Raw genomic sequence first — 17382 nt, 5'->3', positions numbered from 1 at the left:
GTCTTTAAAGACAGAATACAAGTTGGGAAGATGCTTATTACAAAAAGTGAATCATCAAGTCGTATCATCTGCCTATCTTGTCCACATTATATATGAGAGTGAGTTGTATTGACTGTCACGTGCTTGTTTGCTGTAAATAACCAAAAACCTAAACATCCTATAAACAGAATATGTAATGGCCATCCACATAACGTGATAATTAACTCTACTCATGACTTTGTCAATTATGAGTTTTCCAGTTTACTTCACGCACCTGTTTATGTCATATCACCTGGCTAGACCACTATCCTGAAATTCCAAGGATGATGTAGGTTCTGAAGCCACTCCAGTAATATTCTCAGAGCAGGAGAAATAGTACATTAACAGTACATCAAGATGTTGGATGTAACCTATTCAACGACATCAATTTTCATTTATATAGCGCCTTTAATCAACAGTGCTATCAAGCGGCAGTTACTCACCAATAACCTGCTCACCGATGCTCAGTTTGGGTTCCGCCGGGACCACTCGACTCTAGACTTCATTACAGCCTTGGTCCAAAATGGACAAAAGAGCTGAATTCCAGAGGTGAGGTGAGAGTGACTGCCCTTGACATCAAGGCAGCATTTGACCAAGTGTGGTATCAAGGAGCCCTAATAAAATTGAAGTCAATGGGAATCAGGGGGAAAACTCTCCAGTGGCTGGAGTCATACCTAGCACAAAGGAAGATGGTAGTGGTTGTTGGAGGCCAATCATCTCAGCCCCAGGACATTGCTGCAGGAGTTCCTCAGGGCAGTGTCCTAGGCCCAACCATCTTCAGCTGCTTCATCAATGACCTTCCCTCCATCATAAGTTTAGAAATGGGGATGTTCGCTGATGATTGCACAGTGTTCAGTTCCATCCACAACCCCTCAGATAATGAAGCAGTCCGTGCCCGCACGCAGCAAGACCTAGACAACATCCAGGCTTAAGTGGCAAGTAACATTTGTGCCAGATAAGTGCCAGGCAATGACCATCTCCAATAAGAGAGAGTCTAACTACCTCCCCTTGACATTCAATGGTATTACCATTGCCGAATCCTCCACCATCAACATCCTGGGGGTCGCCATTGACCAGAAACTTAACTGGACCAGCTACATAAATACTGTGGCTACAAGAGCAGGTCAGAGGCTGGGTATTCTGCAGCGAATGACTCACCTCCTGACTCCCCAAAGTCTTTCCACCACCTACAAGGCACAAGTCAGGAGTGTGATGGAATACTCTCCACTTGCCTGGAAGAGTGCAGCTCCAACAACACTCAAGAAGCTCGACACCATCCATGTCAAAGCAGCCCGCTTGATTGGCACCCCATCCACCACCTTAAACATTCACTCCTTCCACCATCAATGCACCGTAGCTGCAGTGTATACCATTTACAAGATGCACTGCAGCAACTCGCCAAGGCTTCTTCGACAGCACCTCCCAAACCTGCAACATCTACCACCTAGAAGGACAAGGGCAGCAGGCGCATGGGAACACCACCACCTGCACGTTCCCCTCCAAGTCACACACCATCCTAACCTCGAAATATATTGCTGTTCCTTCATCGTCACTGGGTCAAAATCCTGGCACTCCCTACCTAACAGCACTGTGGGAGAACCTTCACCACACGGACTGCAGCGGTTCAAGAAGGCAGCTCACCACCACCTTCTCAAGGGCAATTAGGGATGGGCAATAAATGCTGGCCTTGCCAGCGACGCCCACATCCCATGAATGAATAATAAAAAAAGATAGGAAAACGTCCCAAGGCGCTTCACATGAGCGTAATCAGACAAAAATATTCCTACTGTAAACTGCAAAAACTCTCAGCTACTTATCTTGGAGTGTTGCATACGAAGGAACATTGATTGAGCAAACAAATGCATTCATAAATGTAAATGTTTCAAGTTCAGATCTTAAGTTTATACATCTTGCTATTCTCTCTCTTAAAAGTAAAACTAGAGTGTAGAGATAACGTTTGAATATTAAACCGTCTGAATATTCAAGCAACAGAGACATTGTGCAATTCATGTCCTTTTCTCAAACTGCAACATCTCACATAATCCAGTTCGATGAAAGAACAAAACAGATAATCTGAATACTGCTGATGATTAAATGATGCCAAGAGGACTTCAGAACATCATCCTGAGTCAGCACAGAAAAATGGATAAATTACTGTTGCTGGTCTGGATGAATAGAAGTGAACATGATTCAAAAATCAAACTTACACAATATATTCTGGGCAACTTTAAAAGTACAAAACAAACAAATTCCTATCAGGAGCCAGCAACAATTAAAAGAAAAAGCTGCTCTGCTGCTTAATTTTGACAAAGCCACAAATACTTACTTTGTAGCATTTCCAACCTTAAAACAGAGATATATTGAATGGCATTTGTGTTTAAACTGGGAGGGAAAACAAGCCCTCATAAAATAAATAATGTCTTTGTTTCATTTGATTGTAGACGCAGGCAAAACGACAACAAGGAATTCCATCTTTTGGACAAGAATTTAAATTATTTCTCCCACTCCTTACAGAACAATGCCATCTAGCAAATATTCAGTCTCACCACCATTAGGAGTGGTTAATTATAAACTTTTCATTTTCTTTTATTGTTCTGAGAAAGCAAATGCTTCCTCCTGCTCTCTCATAACACTGAAAATTAGACGCCCGGGGAATGTAGCTCTGCTCAAGCATCCAAGCACACATGTGACATGGGTTGGTAATTGGACGGGAGGTGGAAACAGAGAGTAGGGATAAAGGAAATGTACTTTGATTGGCAGGATGTGATAAATGGTGTTCCCCAGGGATCTGTACTGGGGTCTCAGATTTTCACCATGTATATCAATGACTTGGATGAAAGAATAGAGAATTGAATATCCAAGTTTGCAGATGAGACTAAGTTAGGAGGAACAGTAAGTAATGTAGATGTGAGCAGAAAATTTTCAAGACTGAGATCGACAGATTTTTGTTAGGTAAGGGTATCAAGGGATATGGATCAAAGGTGGATAAATGAAGCTGAGATACAGATCAGCCATGATATAATAGAGTAGTGGAACAGGCTCGAGCAGCTGAAAGGCCAACATCTGTTCCTACGTGCAGAGTTCCTTTGTCATTAAGTTCAGTGTTAGGCCCAATTAGCAGCATAACCCACATTTATGAATTGAAAATGTCACCACACAGATAGTTGCCTGAGACCTGTATCTGTAATCAAAAATGAAGGTGATGTCAGTAATTAAATCATATTTTGAATATGATCTGGCAAGCAACATATATCTTTTTTAAAGTTTTTAATTGAATTCTCTAAAACGTACATTCACACATATTATTGAAGCTATTATACATTTTAATTGTTTGGTGCTTGTGGGAGGAATGTATTGATACATCTAGGTTTACATAAGAACATAAGAAATAGGAGCAGGAGTAGGCCATCCAGCCCCTCGAGCCTGCTCTGTCATTCAACAAGATCATGGCTGATCTTCTACCTCAACGCCATTTTCCTGCACTATCCCCATATCCCTAGATGCCGTTAATATCCAGAAACCTATCGATCTCTGTTTTGAATGTACTCAATGACGGAGCCTCCACAGCCCTCTGGGGTAGAGAATTTCAAAGATTCACCACCTTCTGAGTGAAGAAATTTCTCCTCATCTCAGTCCTAAATGGACTACCCTTTATTCTGAGACTATGACCCCTGGTTCTAAACTCCCCAGCCGGGGGAAACATCCTCCCTGCATCTACCCTGTCGAGCCCTGTAAGAATTTTGTACGTTTCAATGAGATCACCTCTCATTCTTCTAAACGCTAGAGAATACAGGCCTAGTCTACTGAATCTCTCCTCATACGACAATCCTGCCATCCCAGGAATCAGTCTGGTGAGCCTTCGTTGCACTCCCTCTATGACAAGTATATCCTTTCTTAGGTAAGGAGTCCAAAATTGTTCACAATAGTCTAGGTGCGGTCTCACCAAGGCCCTATATAATTGCAGTAAGACATCTTTACTCCTGTACTCAAATCCTCTTGTAATAAAGACCAACATATGCCTTCCTAATTGCTTGGTGCATCTGCATGTTAGTTTTCAATGACTCATGTACAAGGACACCCAGGTCCCTTAGAACATTAACATTTCCCAATCTCTCACCATTTAAAAAATACTCTGCATTTCTGCTTTTCCTACCAAAGTGGATAACTTCACATTTATCCACATTATATTCCATCTGTCATGTTCTTGCCCACTCACTTAGCCTGTCCATAACCCCTTGAAGCCTCTTTGCATCCTCCTCACAACTCACATTCCCACCTAGTTTTGTGTCATCAGCAAACTTGGAAATATTACATTTGGTCCCCTCATCCAAATCATTGATATAGATTGTGAATAGCTGGGGCCCAAGCACCGATTCCTACAGTACCCCACTAGTCACAGTCTGCCAACCTGAAAAAGACCCGTTTATTCCTACTCTCTGTTTTCCGTCTGTTAACCAATTCTCAATCTATTACCCCCAATTCCACGTGCTCTAACTTTGTTCACCAACCTCCTGTGTGGGACCATATCGAAAGCCTTCTGAAAATCCAAATACACCACATCCACTGGTTCCCCCTTTATCTATTCTACCAGTTACATCCTCAAAGAACTCCAATTGGTTTGTCAAACATGGTTTCCCTTTTATAAATCTATGTTGACTCTGCCAAATCCTATGATTATTTTCTAAGTGTCTTGTTATCACATCCTTTATAATAGATTCTAGCATTTTCCCTACTACTGATGTCAGACTAACCGGTCTGTAGTTTCCTGTTTTCTCTCTCCCTCCTTTCTTAAATAGTGGAGTTACATTTGCTACCCGCCAATCTGCAGGAACCATTCCAGAATCTATAGAATTTTTGAAGATGACAACCAATGCATCCTCCATCTCGATAGCCATCTCTTTCAAAACCCTGGAATGTAGATCATCAGGTCCTTGGGATTTATTGACTTTCAGTCCCATTAATTTGTTTTAAGGTTTGTTGGCATGACTGTGCTTGCACTGGGAGCAAGTCAAAGAGCTGAGGCAGCATGTTTGGTCTTGGGTTTTGGGGATTGGTTAGGTTTGGGGACAGGGAAAGGCCCTGCATACTAGTGGTCATATTGGTTACAGTTGCCATTCATGGTCAGTGGGGTGGGGTGGGGGGGTTGCTGTGCTGTGAAGCTGACAGTTTGTGCTGCGTCCGCTTCCAAGGATGGAAACCAAACTGCTTAATATTTCTCCAGTTACAAAGAGAGGCTGAACATCACTCAGTCTGATTGGCAGATGTCTCACATAACCTTCAGCTACAATTTTGTTGTAGGGAGGGCTGCACTTTGCCACAGTGAGTTGTGGGGGGGAGGGGTTCACCTTCTTGCAGCTAGTAGCAAGAATTGTGATAGCCTGCTTATTGCAGCAGCCCTCATACCCTAGTGAGATGTGTCTTCTCGGAATGCAAGATTGGTCATGGTCCTAGTAGTCTCCTGGACTGCTATCCAGAATGGCTGGATGTGGGGCTCATGACCAGAATATATGAAGCAAGGTGTCTTTCTGACCATAGCCCGTCCAAGAGTTGTCTGGTATGGAGGGATTAAATTTATGCAGTTTGTGAGGGATGTGGTTTGTATAATGTCCTATATGAGGGACATGCTCTCTGTCATAGAATAGTTGAGTTTGTAATCAGAGAAGAGTAGTTGAGCTTTTAATTGGAGATAAGAAATACTTTTGATATTTATATTGCTTACGGTAAAATAAATACCAGAAGGAATAAATCACCGTGGTGTTGTGATTTAGAATATTAAGTTTTAGCTATCTATTTGTACGGAATAATGGGGCCAATAATGTGCCTGGCAGAGCACCACCAGCACCTCCAGTGCAGATATTATTTGTGCACAAGTTTGTTGACTTGTGAGTCCAGCTCATTTGCCTATTTTATATCACTCTGTGACACATCGCTCATGACATGCTGGAAATACTATGGCTGGAAAGTTAGGCACCAGCAGTCAGGGAAGGGCTGCTAGCCTTCTATTCTACGTCAGACAATTTATTACAATGAGAAGAGGGGCACCAGTCATGAGATAAGGGATCAGAGGAACCCAAGAGGGTGGAACCAGGCCAGGGGTGCTGGGGAAGGGGTGGCCAGGAATTTATTTTTCTGTAATAACAACGGCCTCCCCTTCAGTGGCTGCTCCAAATGGGTGTTGTGTGGCTTGAGCACTGCTCAGACCTTTCAGTCACATTGCGGGAAAGCTGCTTAATTTAAGCAATGAGCCTGCCATATAGCTTGTGCACAAATTCTCGGTCCCCCTTGCACTTGTTGCTAATATTGGAGTGCACTAGGGCCTGGGTATGTTTTTAGGCCTCAAGCCTCTGCACCCAATAACATAGGGATAAGTTGCTCACCATCACACTAGTGGCCTCCCTCCCTATGCAGATAGCAAATTCACATGTATACCACATCGATTGCTGTTTGTGGGACCTTGCTATGCGCAATTAGTTGCCGTGTTTCCTACATTACAACAATGACTATGTTTCAAAAAGTACTTCATTGGCTGTAAAGAGCTTTGGATCGTCCTGAGGCCCTGAAAGGCACGATATAAATGCAAGTCGTTCTTTTTATTGTGTCATGTCTCTTGAGGGTGTCACACCTGAATGTGCGGCTTCAGAGGCATATCACCTGAATAAATTTCACCGCCAAAGCATCATGTGTTCATTGGGCAAAAAACTGTAATTGGCTAAAATCAATCTACTATATTACCAATCATATTCCGATCGACTGCATGTGAATGCCCCAAAGAATGGAGATGGTTATTTCCAGTCCTGTATAGTCTCATGCTCTTAAGGAAATTGGGACACATTGTGTAGAGGGGGAGGTGAGAAATGGTTGGTGCTACAACAGGTTAGCTCAAGTATATTTAGTGATGCATGCTGGATAACCATGGTCTCCTGAAGCTTCCATGATTGTTTCAGGGAGTTAGGAAGGAATTTTCCAGAATTTTTCCTGAAATTGGCCTCAGTTTTTTTTTCTCTGATATTCTGCCTTCCTCAGAAATTAGCATTACTAGCAATTGGGGAGGGTGGTGCATGAAGTTACAGTATGTTACTGGTGTCCAGTATTGCTATGGCAGTCTGAGGGAAATTTAAAACTTAAATTCCTTCCAATCAATTATAGGATGGTTAATTATACTTCTGCAGCCCTGGAATTTAAAAGTTATAAAAGATGCCTTGACGTGATCCCACTCAACTGCTACAGGTACCCAAGGTCTGCTGCACTGATTTTACACACTCCCACCCCTCGAGGATGTGGGAATCCTGCCAGGAGGCTACCAAAATGATTTAAACGAGGCCGACCCCAGAAAATCCATTGGGATCAGCAGGTGGATACAAAGTCTGCACTTTTGCAGATAGGTTGGGATTCCATCAAAGAGGAAAATCCCTCAGAGCTCTCATACTATCCATGAGCAATGAATGATCTACTGGTTCCTATCATAAATTGGTTTTCTAGCTTGATTTTTGCTTGGTGTTGTAAAGAAAGTGTAAAAACTGAAATAATTTGGGGGATTTTAACCTGAACCACCTGTCGGGAAAGTGATGGGATCAGGTGCATCGTTGGTTTTACATCCCGCTCGATTTTACTCTCCACTGAAATCAATGGTGAATAATGTTGGGCGGGGTATAAAACCGGCATTCCTCCCAATCCCGTGGGTTTCCAGCCCAGTGAGTTAGATTCAAATTACCCCCTCTGTATCAGGTAAGTTCCTCATTGCATCAAGAAACATTCTTTCAACAAAGGTACAGATACTAGGCATGGAGATAAAAGGATCTTAACTAATTATTTCACTTTTTAGGTTGAATGTTTCCATCAATCACATTTATAATATCACCATCGCTGCTCCCCGCCCCCCAACAGGATTATCTCTGGATCAGGAGATTTGTGGCATAGTATGTGTAGCCTGCATTTTTGTAGTTTCTACAATTAAGAGCTTAGGATAACAGTAAAAGGTCAATCTTTAAAAAGAGAAAGTAATTCATTAAAGGACCGCATACATGTGATTTGTAAAACGGGTAGTTTTCTTTGCACTCTATGTTTTGCTGCTGTTCACAACCCTTCAATGCAAAGTTCAGCTTACTTCTGCTTAATGGCATATAAATGTCTTAGAAACACAATAAAAAGCAGATTGCATCAACAGCAGTAAGAATTACGTGTACTTTGCTACGCTCTCGCACCCTGGGGAAAGCAATCTAGCTTCAGAATGGATAATGTGACACATGAATTAAACTGCAATGGCAGGCACGTTATCTTTTGTCAACTCTGCAAGTAATTAACAGGACAGTTTAAAAATTTCCTCTTAATCCCTGCTCCAATCCCGTTTCTTAAATAATCACTGCCAGCATGAAGATTATGGATTATTTAATGACTATGAACCACTGCTGTTCATTTCAATCGATTTGCTTCTTCTCAAAAATCAAGATCTTTTCAGCTATGCTGTTTCAACTTCAAGCCTAAACCATTAATCATTACATTTTGTAAAAATGTGCTTTTCCAATTTCTTTCAATTTGTGGTACTTGCCATCATATGTCCTGTTTCAGGTCAGGATAGGATAGTCTGGGCCATGAAATTCTCTTCCCACAGCCATTGTTAATGTTGCTCTGTCATTAACGGACAGGAGGCACAATTCAGGGAAAGGTCAGCTGGTCTGGAATAGGTTTACTTCTGCTCAAAGGAACCCTCTCCCATTCCATTCTGGCAAAGAAGTCATGAAGTTCACCAAACTGACCCGGGCAAATTAGATTGAGAGATTCTAACTCTTGCCTTTCTAGTTGGCAATCCAAAGGATTGCTCAAGGATTTTGGTTTATTTTACCAATTGTCACACTAAAAAAAAACAAAGAATAGTTTGCATTCGGTGGATTGCTAATCTAATAACTAAAGCAGTAGAAGTTGCATCTGAGTTCATGGAGAATAAAGTGATCTCCAATAAAATGTTTTTTAAGAAAATGTAGTACTTGAGGATTTATAAAGCATCAGGTTGAGATGGAATCCTTTAGACACACAAACAGAAATGAGTGTAAATGTATATGCTATTGTAATGTAAAGCTCTTTGAAAATAGAAGTGATGATGACAGTGGACAGAGAAAGAGCTAATGTAATTTCAGAGGTTTTTTTTAAAGATCAGAAGGATGAGAATCACATCCTTTTGGATTGGCAGCTATGATGGAAAAATATTAGAGGCTAGTAAGTAATTAAAGGACATCTAGCAAGAATAAAGGCAATAATTCCAAACCACATTGTTTATCAAAGGCAAATAGCAACTAAAAGATTCTCCCTTGATGGCTCAGTGAGTTTATCTAGTGCGTAACATGAAGGGCCAGGCTTAATCTCTAGTCTTTGCTGGGTTAGCTGATCTCAGCCAGAATGGCACTGTAAAACTATAATTGGCCCTAGCATCCTTGGGTTAGAGAAAGGAAATCAGTTGTGGTTTCTTTTGTAGAATGCTATGCAGCAACCACTTTAGAAAGTGTGTGTGTGTGTGTGGGTGGGGGGGGGGGTATTGGTCAAAGACAGGAATGAGTTCAGCCGTGGTGACTCCAGTAGTTGAATAGCCTGCCAACGCTCACAAGTCAAGACTCACACATGAGTAATGGCCACTTGGACTAGGTACCAGAAAGCAACTGATGGCAAAAGAACTGTACCACAGCAAGAAGTCAGTGTCTTCATGGAAAGGAGGGGAATGGAGAAAATTGATGAAGAAAACAAAATCTTAGGCATTTCTCGTTGATGTAACAGAACTCATGATTGAAGGTAATGCAGTTTGCATTATTAAATTTGACTTTCAGCAAATACTGAATAAGTTCCATTATAAAAGATTTGTGGCTATCATGAAAGATCATGTGATCAAGGAAAGCACTGTAGTTTATGTAATGATTTAAAACACACTAGGGACCTGATCCAAATTGTTCAAATCAGGAAGAGAATTCAAGCTTTGCACTGAACCAGGAGAGGGAAACCAGTCGACATGATTAAAACCAGTTAATGAAGCATAATTTAAGTAATTCCTTTATCCTTCAAGTTGTTAGCTTCCCGAATCGACTACATTCTGAATGTGAATCTTAATGACAGGGCTGAATAGCCCTTTTTCATTCTAATTCTCTTATACACTCTAATCCTGTACAATTTAATTGTGCATTCCACTGAGGTTATAAAACTGTGCAAATAGATCAGTGATTTACTGAGGTCTGTACCGGTTATAATTCATTCAGTTTTACATTTGTTTCCCAGATGAAGCATAAGCTTGTCGTCAAGCTTTTAGAAATGTTTGCTCAAGGTGAAGGACAATAAATTTGTTAAGGAACAGAAAATTCTTCCATTTTGAACCCAGTCTCAATGTCAAATACTCCCAGGTCAGACAAAATCCAGAACTCATTGTACAGACAAAGTCTAAAACCTCATTGTAACATTATCATTTCTCAAATTGCTTATCTTCATGACTCTTATAAAGATCCCAAATTAGTGTTAAATATGCTGGATATGGGAAAAGTTTTGTGTCATAGACTTTTATCAAAGGTTGAGTAAATGAAGAGTGCCTGAACAGGAGAGATGGGGAGAAAAGGGAAGAAAACTGGATAGAGATTGGCCTGAACTAATTTCATTTACGATACTCTACACCTAAGGGAATCAAGGGATATGGGGATCAGGCGGGAAAGTGGAGTTGAGGTAGAAGATCAGCCATGATCTTATTAAATGGCGGAGCAGGCTCGAGGGGCCGTATGGCCTACTCCTGCTCCTATTTCTTATGTTCTTATGTTCTAACAAAAAGAAAGGATTTTGATAATTTTTTCCAAAGTTGGATAAACACTTGGATACCAGAGGTTCTAACCCAGTATCTTACTTGGTTCCATCATTCTGTTCTTTAAGGTAGTTGCAATTTAAAAAAATTATTCTGTTTTCAACTACTTAACCTTATGTCAATTTTCTAAAGCAATGTGAATCTAAAACACAAAATACTAGTCGACTAGTATTATGCACACTGGCATTCTCAAGCATTTTTACAAATTGAGGAAAGAATTGCTCTGATCACACATTCAAAAAGAACATATTTACGATTTTACTACACATAGCAGCCAGACCAATTCCTCCCCCATTAAATATTCACATGGTTATTTTTGCTAGTAAACAGGGTCATTTCATATCATACTTTCAAAGAGCTAGCACAGGCACGATGGGCTGAATGGCCTCCTCCCGTGCTGTACCTACTATGATACTATGATTTTGTTAGATTTTGAAAAGTGAGTTTTATTTTTCTGTCAACCAGATTTTTTGGGGGGTATTTTCCTGATTTTTTATAACCCACTAATGTCTGCCATTTTTGGCTTGGAGAACAGGATTGTTTGAATCGGGGACCTCTCCGTGGTCGCTGTCAATAGGTGGCAGGATCAACATGTCTGCAAGATGGGATTGGTCAGTCCATTTCCCCCCTTCCTCCCTCCATGAATTACAATGCTCAGAACATGGTGTGGCAGAGATTTTCCTAAACGTGTTCGGTGAGGGCATATATATTAGTAGAGATTGTTGCAGCTTATTACAAATGTATTTCTGATATTGAGAATATATTAAAGCTGCAATTTCTGTTCTTCAGAGGAAACAGCGTGATGAAAACTCAATCATTTGCCAAAATATGTTTCATGAATTATCTTTTCATAACGGGATTTAGGATCAGATGCAATTTCTTTTTCAATTTTCCTTTCCCTCTCCTGAAGGCACTGATTCATCCTGGAACACAGTTCCACAGGTACTGAGAGCAGTCCAGTTCTTCGCTGGAGAGGCATTGTTAAATGTGAGAGCCTAGATAGCCAGTGTTGACAGGCTATTCGGCTGTAGAGAGTATTACAGCTGAGCCCGATCCTCCCCTCGGAGCCCACTCCCTTTTGTGTTATTCACACTTAGACTTGTAGTCACCCTTTCACTTTTCGGATTCTTAAAAAAAACTTCACCAAATCTCTTTCATTGAGATTTCAATCATTGTCTAAAAGGGGAACTTTTGTACCAACCCTAAAATAATTATGTTATTAGCTTTTAAACGGTGAGGTATTATATTTCTATTTCTGCCATACCAGGGGGTGCAATTCCCATGCTAGCTAATTTTAGCGAAAATGTTGAAATGAGTCTGAGGTGTTCAAGATTATGTCAGGTTTTGGTAATGTAAATGAGGAGAAACTAGTTTCACTGGACAGTAAGTAGAGGGCATAAAATTAAGTACATTAGCAAGAAAAAGGGAGAAGTTAGGGTAATTTTTTTTTTAAACTCAAAGGATTATTGGGTCCTGGAAGACTCTATCAGAAAGTGTTGGAAGTAGAATCCTTAGTAGCTTTTAAAAGAGAATGTGGATAAAGAAAAAGTTAAAAGGTTATGGCAAAATGGCAGGGGAATGGGACTAAGTAGATAGCTCTTTCAGAGAACCAGCACAGACACGATGGGCTAAATGACCTCCTTCTCTGCCGTGAAATTCTACAATACTTTTCCCAGTTTAGCTCAGAAGTGCAACGTCCAGATTTAACACACCGCAGCTGACATCAGCTCAGTACAAACCAAAGATCAAACCTGGTCTGTATGGCTCATTAGCTCACTATGCAATGATTAATCATCAGGCAGCTTGATCAGATGCATTTCATTTCCAAATGATTCCAGTGTCCGCTCTGCTAGTTCTGCCATTACAAAGCCAGGAAATAGCAGACAAAGGCGGATGTTGGACTATTGAACTGATATCTGTCTTTGTCTGTTACTTCCATTCAATATCTGCTAAAGAAAATCTTCTAAAAATCAATATATTTAAAAACAGCAAAAAAATTAAAAACAGAGAAACGGCACATTTCTCACTGAGTCTGTATAATCTTACACAGGTTTCTTTGTTGATTCACAGAATTTGTATTTCTTTTACGTTTTTAAAGGCTGGGACACACAAGATGAGAGAAAAGGTACCTGGTCAGCGGAGTGGGAAGTAGCCCAGGTTGGGCAGCGACATGTCATCTGGGAGATGGTGTAACATGCACAGGTGTAAGAGAAGCGGAGGGTTGAAACCTCGTGTGAGGGAAGGCAGGGTCTCAGGGTGGGAGAGGTTGGAATCTAGGCTGGGCAGAAGCTGGGGGAGTGCCAGAATCCCTCCCAGGAGGGAGATGGATGTGTGAGGGGATGGGAGTGAAGGCAGGGTCTACCTTAGGAAAGAGCAGCGTATTTGAAGCCACAAACTGGGCTGAGTGGTCTTCCTATTTCTGTTGAAGTGGATATGGAGTCACAGTACGGATGTACATGGAAGCTACTACAACATGCATTAATGACAGAGAAACTAGGGGCATGGATTTCTACAGAAACAAGAGGGCCATAGAGGCTGAAGCTGGAATAGGAAGGGAATGGGGCCTTAAAGTGGGAGAGAGCTCTCCTTTGTATTTTTTTTAGAATAGTCTTACTATAGTGCAATGATTTTTTAATACTGTTATGTCCCCCTGTCTTGTTATTTGGAGCATTCATCTATATTATTAAAAATATTAGCCCAGATTTTCCTCTCTGATGATATTGCTGCCAGTAGTGTGCCAGGCTCACCTGAATGACCTAGCACTGACCTTTGTGAAGTTTTGGGGGTCAGCTTAATTTGCATAATTAAATTGGGTTGCCAAGGATGTTGCCATTTTAAATTTGGAGCTCTCCATGGAGAGAGGGTGGGAAATGTCTTTTGTTGCAGGATTTAATGCCTGTAACCCCTTAAAGGGCCAGGTAGCTTCCAGGGAAAAAAAATCTTGCTGCGTCCGCTGAAGAATTTGTTAATAAAAATATACAGAAGTCTTCATTAATTGTCTTTCCATCCATTTGTTTGCCTGCTGTGACCTTTTATTTACTTTTTCACACATTAAACATTGCCTAGCAATGCTGGCTGCCTGTATTATATAGGTATTCCAAATGCCCAGCATTACTGAGCCAGTAATGACACCAAATGCAGCATATGATGTCACAGTGCTATTACTATCTCACTTTAATATACCTGCTCATATTGGGGCAGGTGCTGTCCCTGTCCAGCAGAAGTGATGTTGGCAAATACGTCAGGAGTAAATGTGGGTAGGGATTCAGCCTTACCCCAATGAATGTTCTGCATCTGCTTGCCCCACTACCACGATTATAGAATCATAGAATGATACGGCACAGGAAGAGACCATTCGGCCCATCGTGTATGTGCCGGCTCTTTGAAAGAGCCATCCAATTAGTCCCACTCCCCTGCTCTTTTCCCATAGCCCTGCAAATTTTTCCCCTTCAAGAATTTATCCATTTCCCCTTTGAAAGTTATTATTCAATCTGCTTCTACCACCCTTTCAGGCAGTGCATTCCAGATCGTAACACGCAGTGGAAAGTGTATCCGTGCATCTGTAATATAACATGATAGTAATATAGCAGTGATCCACCACAATATCAGCAGAACGACCATCCACAGCTCACCCTCAGGCCAGGCCCCATGCCCCTACTCTCTGGCAGCCTAAACCCCACTTCCTTCAGCCCAGGCCCATAGCCCAGTTTCTCATACACTCTTGCGTGCTAGAGCATCACTCAGATGGCCTCTCTCTGCCTGCCCCACAGTCCTATTTTCAACCAGGTACATTTTATTTCTCATCGTCCTGTATGTCCTAGCCTTCAAAATATGTAAAAAGATACAAATTCAGTAAATCAATAAAGCTACACATGTAAGATGTATAGAGATGCAATGATAAACATGCAGAAGTAAGAATGGACAGAGAGGAGAGAATTACATGACGAGCGAAACAGAAAGTATGAGAGAAAGGGTGAAAAACAATGAAAGAAAGAGTGGAAGACAAATAGAAAGAGAGGAAGGCAAAAAGAATTAGAGAATGATGAACACAGAGATAGTTACAGACATGGACAGCATTTTTATTTTGGTTTGTGAGCAGCGCCACAGAAGATCAAATAGATAGTTTAAACTTCTCCAACAATTGCACTTGTATTTTTATTGGGATGAAACCATTGCAAATTGCAGGCTTGTGGTACTACAGTTACTACCAATATTCTCTGATAAATTGCTCATCGATATGTCAGCTCCAAGTATATAGAATACAACTGGCCAGAGATTGACATTGAATCTTCGGAGTCGTAGCAGATTTCACTTTCCTCAGCACACTGCCCATAATTAGGCTGAAACCTGAAGACTACTGTAGAAGTCCTGTATTCCACTAATCATCTGATCTAAACACATCAATAAGTACTTCACATGATACTAAAAGTTCTTCGGCGAGTTCAAGACAGCAAACTCTAAGCTTGTTGCATAAACTTCTGTGGAAACTAATATTGCATTTCATACAGACTATAATGCTGCCCTATGACTTGCATTACTTTAGCTGATGACTCATTTCCTGAGAGAGTTGTTTAACAACTGCATGCTTCCAGAATCTTTCAGTTTACTTTTGAACAGACCTTTATGTCATTCAATGTGTTCAATAAATAAATGTGCTGATCTATTTTTTTTTCTCAGCAAACTAAGAAACTATTCACGTATATAATCAGACAAGGGAAGGCTAAGGGGTAACAATGTGCAAACAGATTCTCGTGACATTTTCCAGTAATAAAGTTATACAGCCAATTTTTTTTAAACTCAAGGGCAAAAGGTACATGTACACAGTGCCGGTACAGACCTCAGAAAACAGTGATTGCCATTTTGCAGAGCCAGATTTCTTTATCTCATACTCTGTTTGCATTTCACAAGGACAGAGCCCAGAGTTGCCCGTTGGAACAATTGTGGGAAACAGCTGCAGAAAAGCGAAGAGCATTCTGCTTTCTGCCTGCTAATCAAATACATTCCCATGCGTTCACATTGGGTTTCCAGTCCGTATACCCGCTGAATGAGATGGTTTAAAATGACAGTGGTAGGTAGGATACCATGTAAGATTTAGTCGAAATCTTCATTAATGATATCTTGTGTACACATCTTTAGCATTGATTGCCTTTGTCAGTATGCTTCTCTTTTATCAGCGGTATCAGGTCACTGGTAACTAGCGGTAGAAGACAGCCGAAGGTCTCCAGCCTTACAATTAAGCAGATCTGGTGAATTATTAAAGTAGCATTTAGATAGCAGAGCTTTGGAAGCAATTTCAGCAAATCACAGCTTATTAGTTTGTACATTTCGTGGATTTTGAAGAGGCACATTTCAAACAAAAATGTTTTTCCTCAAAATTTTGAAATTGATCCCACATTTCCCGAGGGTGTTAATGAAAGCGATTATGTTACTTTCTTCGTGCTTATGTGCTAATATTTTAGAAAAATCAGCAATGATTAACTCAAGCACACTGTCACAAAGAAACCCATTGTTTAACTTGTCATTGTACAGATATGCTTAGCTCATATGATTTCTATCACTGTTATCTATTACCTGGTGACGACTCGTTAAGAATAACCAGTGATGCTGGAGTGGGTCTTCGCCTTCTGATCTGTGGAAAAGCAACCAAAACAGAGCTAATTATTATAGCCACAAACACTCAAACTTTAAGATTCACCTCACTTGTTAAAAGTACCTCTTAATTTTTCAATATAGTGGTCAGAAAAAGGACAGGGATTTACAATAAGACTTGCTTCAACATGCATAAAAACACGTTTGAAATCAGTGTCTTCATTATTTAAACATTTGGTGAAAGGTTTGCTTACTGCTTTACCTGTTCAGCTGCCTCAGGGTCTAGATGACTTTGAAATAACGGCATTGCAAATTGAATCTTCTTTGGACTGTTTGGCTCCATACTGTAGCAAAGGAGACTCTGGCAATCCTGAAAGCAGAAATGAGCTACTGTTGTTATCCACTGTCACACTCCTTAAACACACAGGGATTGTTCTGCAATAGCAGCTTGTGTGGAAGTCTCCCAGTTAGCGAATGAAGGTCCTCTACGCTGCATCTACTGTACTGAGTAACTCCCTCATTAAACATCCAGGAGCATGTTTGCCTTTGCTCTTGCAATCCTATAGTTCCTTCAGTGCAAACCAATGAGCTAATTGTACACTAGCCCAACTCCACAATAGCCAGGCATTTATCCACAGGCTAATTTAAAATGCGATGCTGGACTTGAATGGCTTTGTGTCCTGGGATTTGAATACACCAATCCATCTACTATATATTATTAGCAGTCTACTCAAATGTGCAATATAAGCTCCCTTTGGACTTTGCTGATGCACTGTTAATTATTGATAAGCACAACTCAGGAAGCTTTTGCTTTTCTTATATTTGACGGAGTGGATTTCATTGCACATCCACCTCACTGGTTGGTGGAGGAAGCATAACTTAAATTCTGCACCATACATTGTGCGCTTGAGCTGGGAAACTCTATCTAAATAACTTTTTTCCCCAGAATTTAG

General features: G+C 40.8%; 1 protein-coding gene across 3 annotated transcripts in view; it reads right to left on the bottom strand.

Annotated features, from left to right (window-relative positions):
• Positions 1-17155, bottom strand: part of ppp1r1c (protein phosphatase 1, regulatory (inhibitor) subunit 1C) — a 97871-nt gene extending 80716 nt beyond the window's left edge. The window contains exons 1-2 of one of the 3 annotated variants that reach the window (XM_067987677.1): positions 16692-17155; positions 16412-16469 (exon numbers count right to left, since the gene is read on the bottom strand). In XM_067987677.1, coding sequence (XP_067843778.1) covers positions 16412-16469; positions 16692-16772 — 139 coding nt within the window. In that variant the 5' untranslated portion in view covers positions 16773-17155. The remainder of the gene's footprint in view (positions 1-16411; positions 16470-16691) is intronic. The other 2 variants (XM_067987675.1, XM_067987676.1) reach the window with 2 other exon arrangements.
• Positions 17156-17382: the final 227 nt, after the last annotated feature.

Source organism: Heptranchias perlo, chromosome 7 (assembly GCF_035084215.1).
Source record: "Heptranchias perlo isolate sHepPer1 chromosome 7, sHepPer1.hap1, whole genome shotgun sequence".
NCBI classification, from domain to species: domain Eukaryota; kingdom Metazoa; phylum Chordata; class Chondrichthyes; order Hexanchiformes; family Hexanchidae; genus Heptranchias; species Heptranchias perlo.
This window is presented reverse-complemented; position numbering and strand designations above follow the sequence as displayed.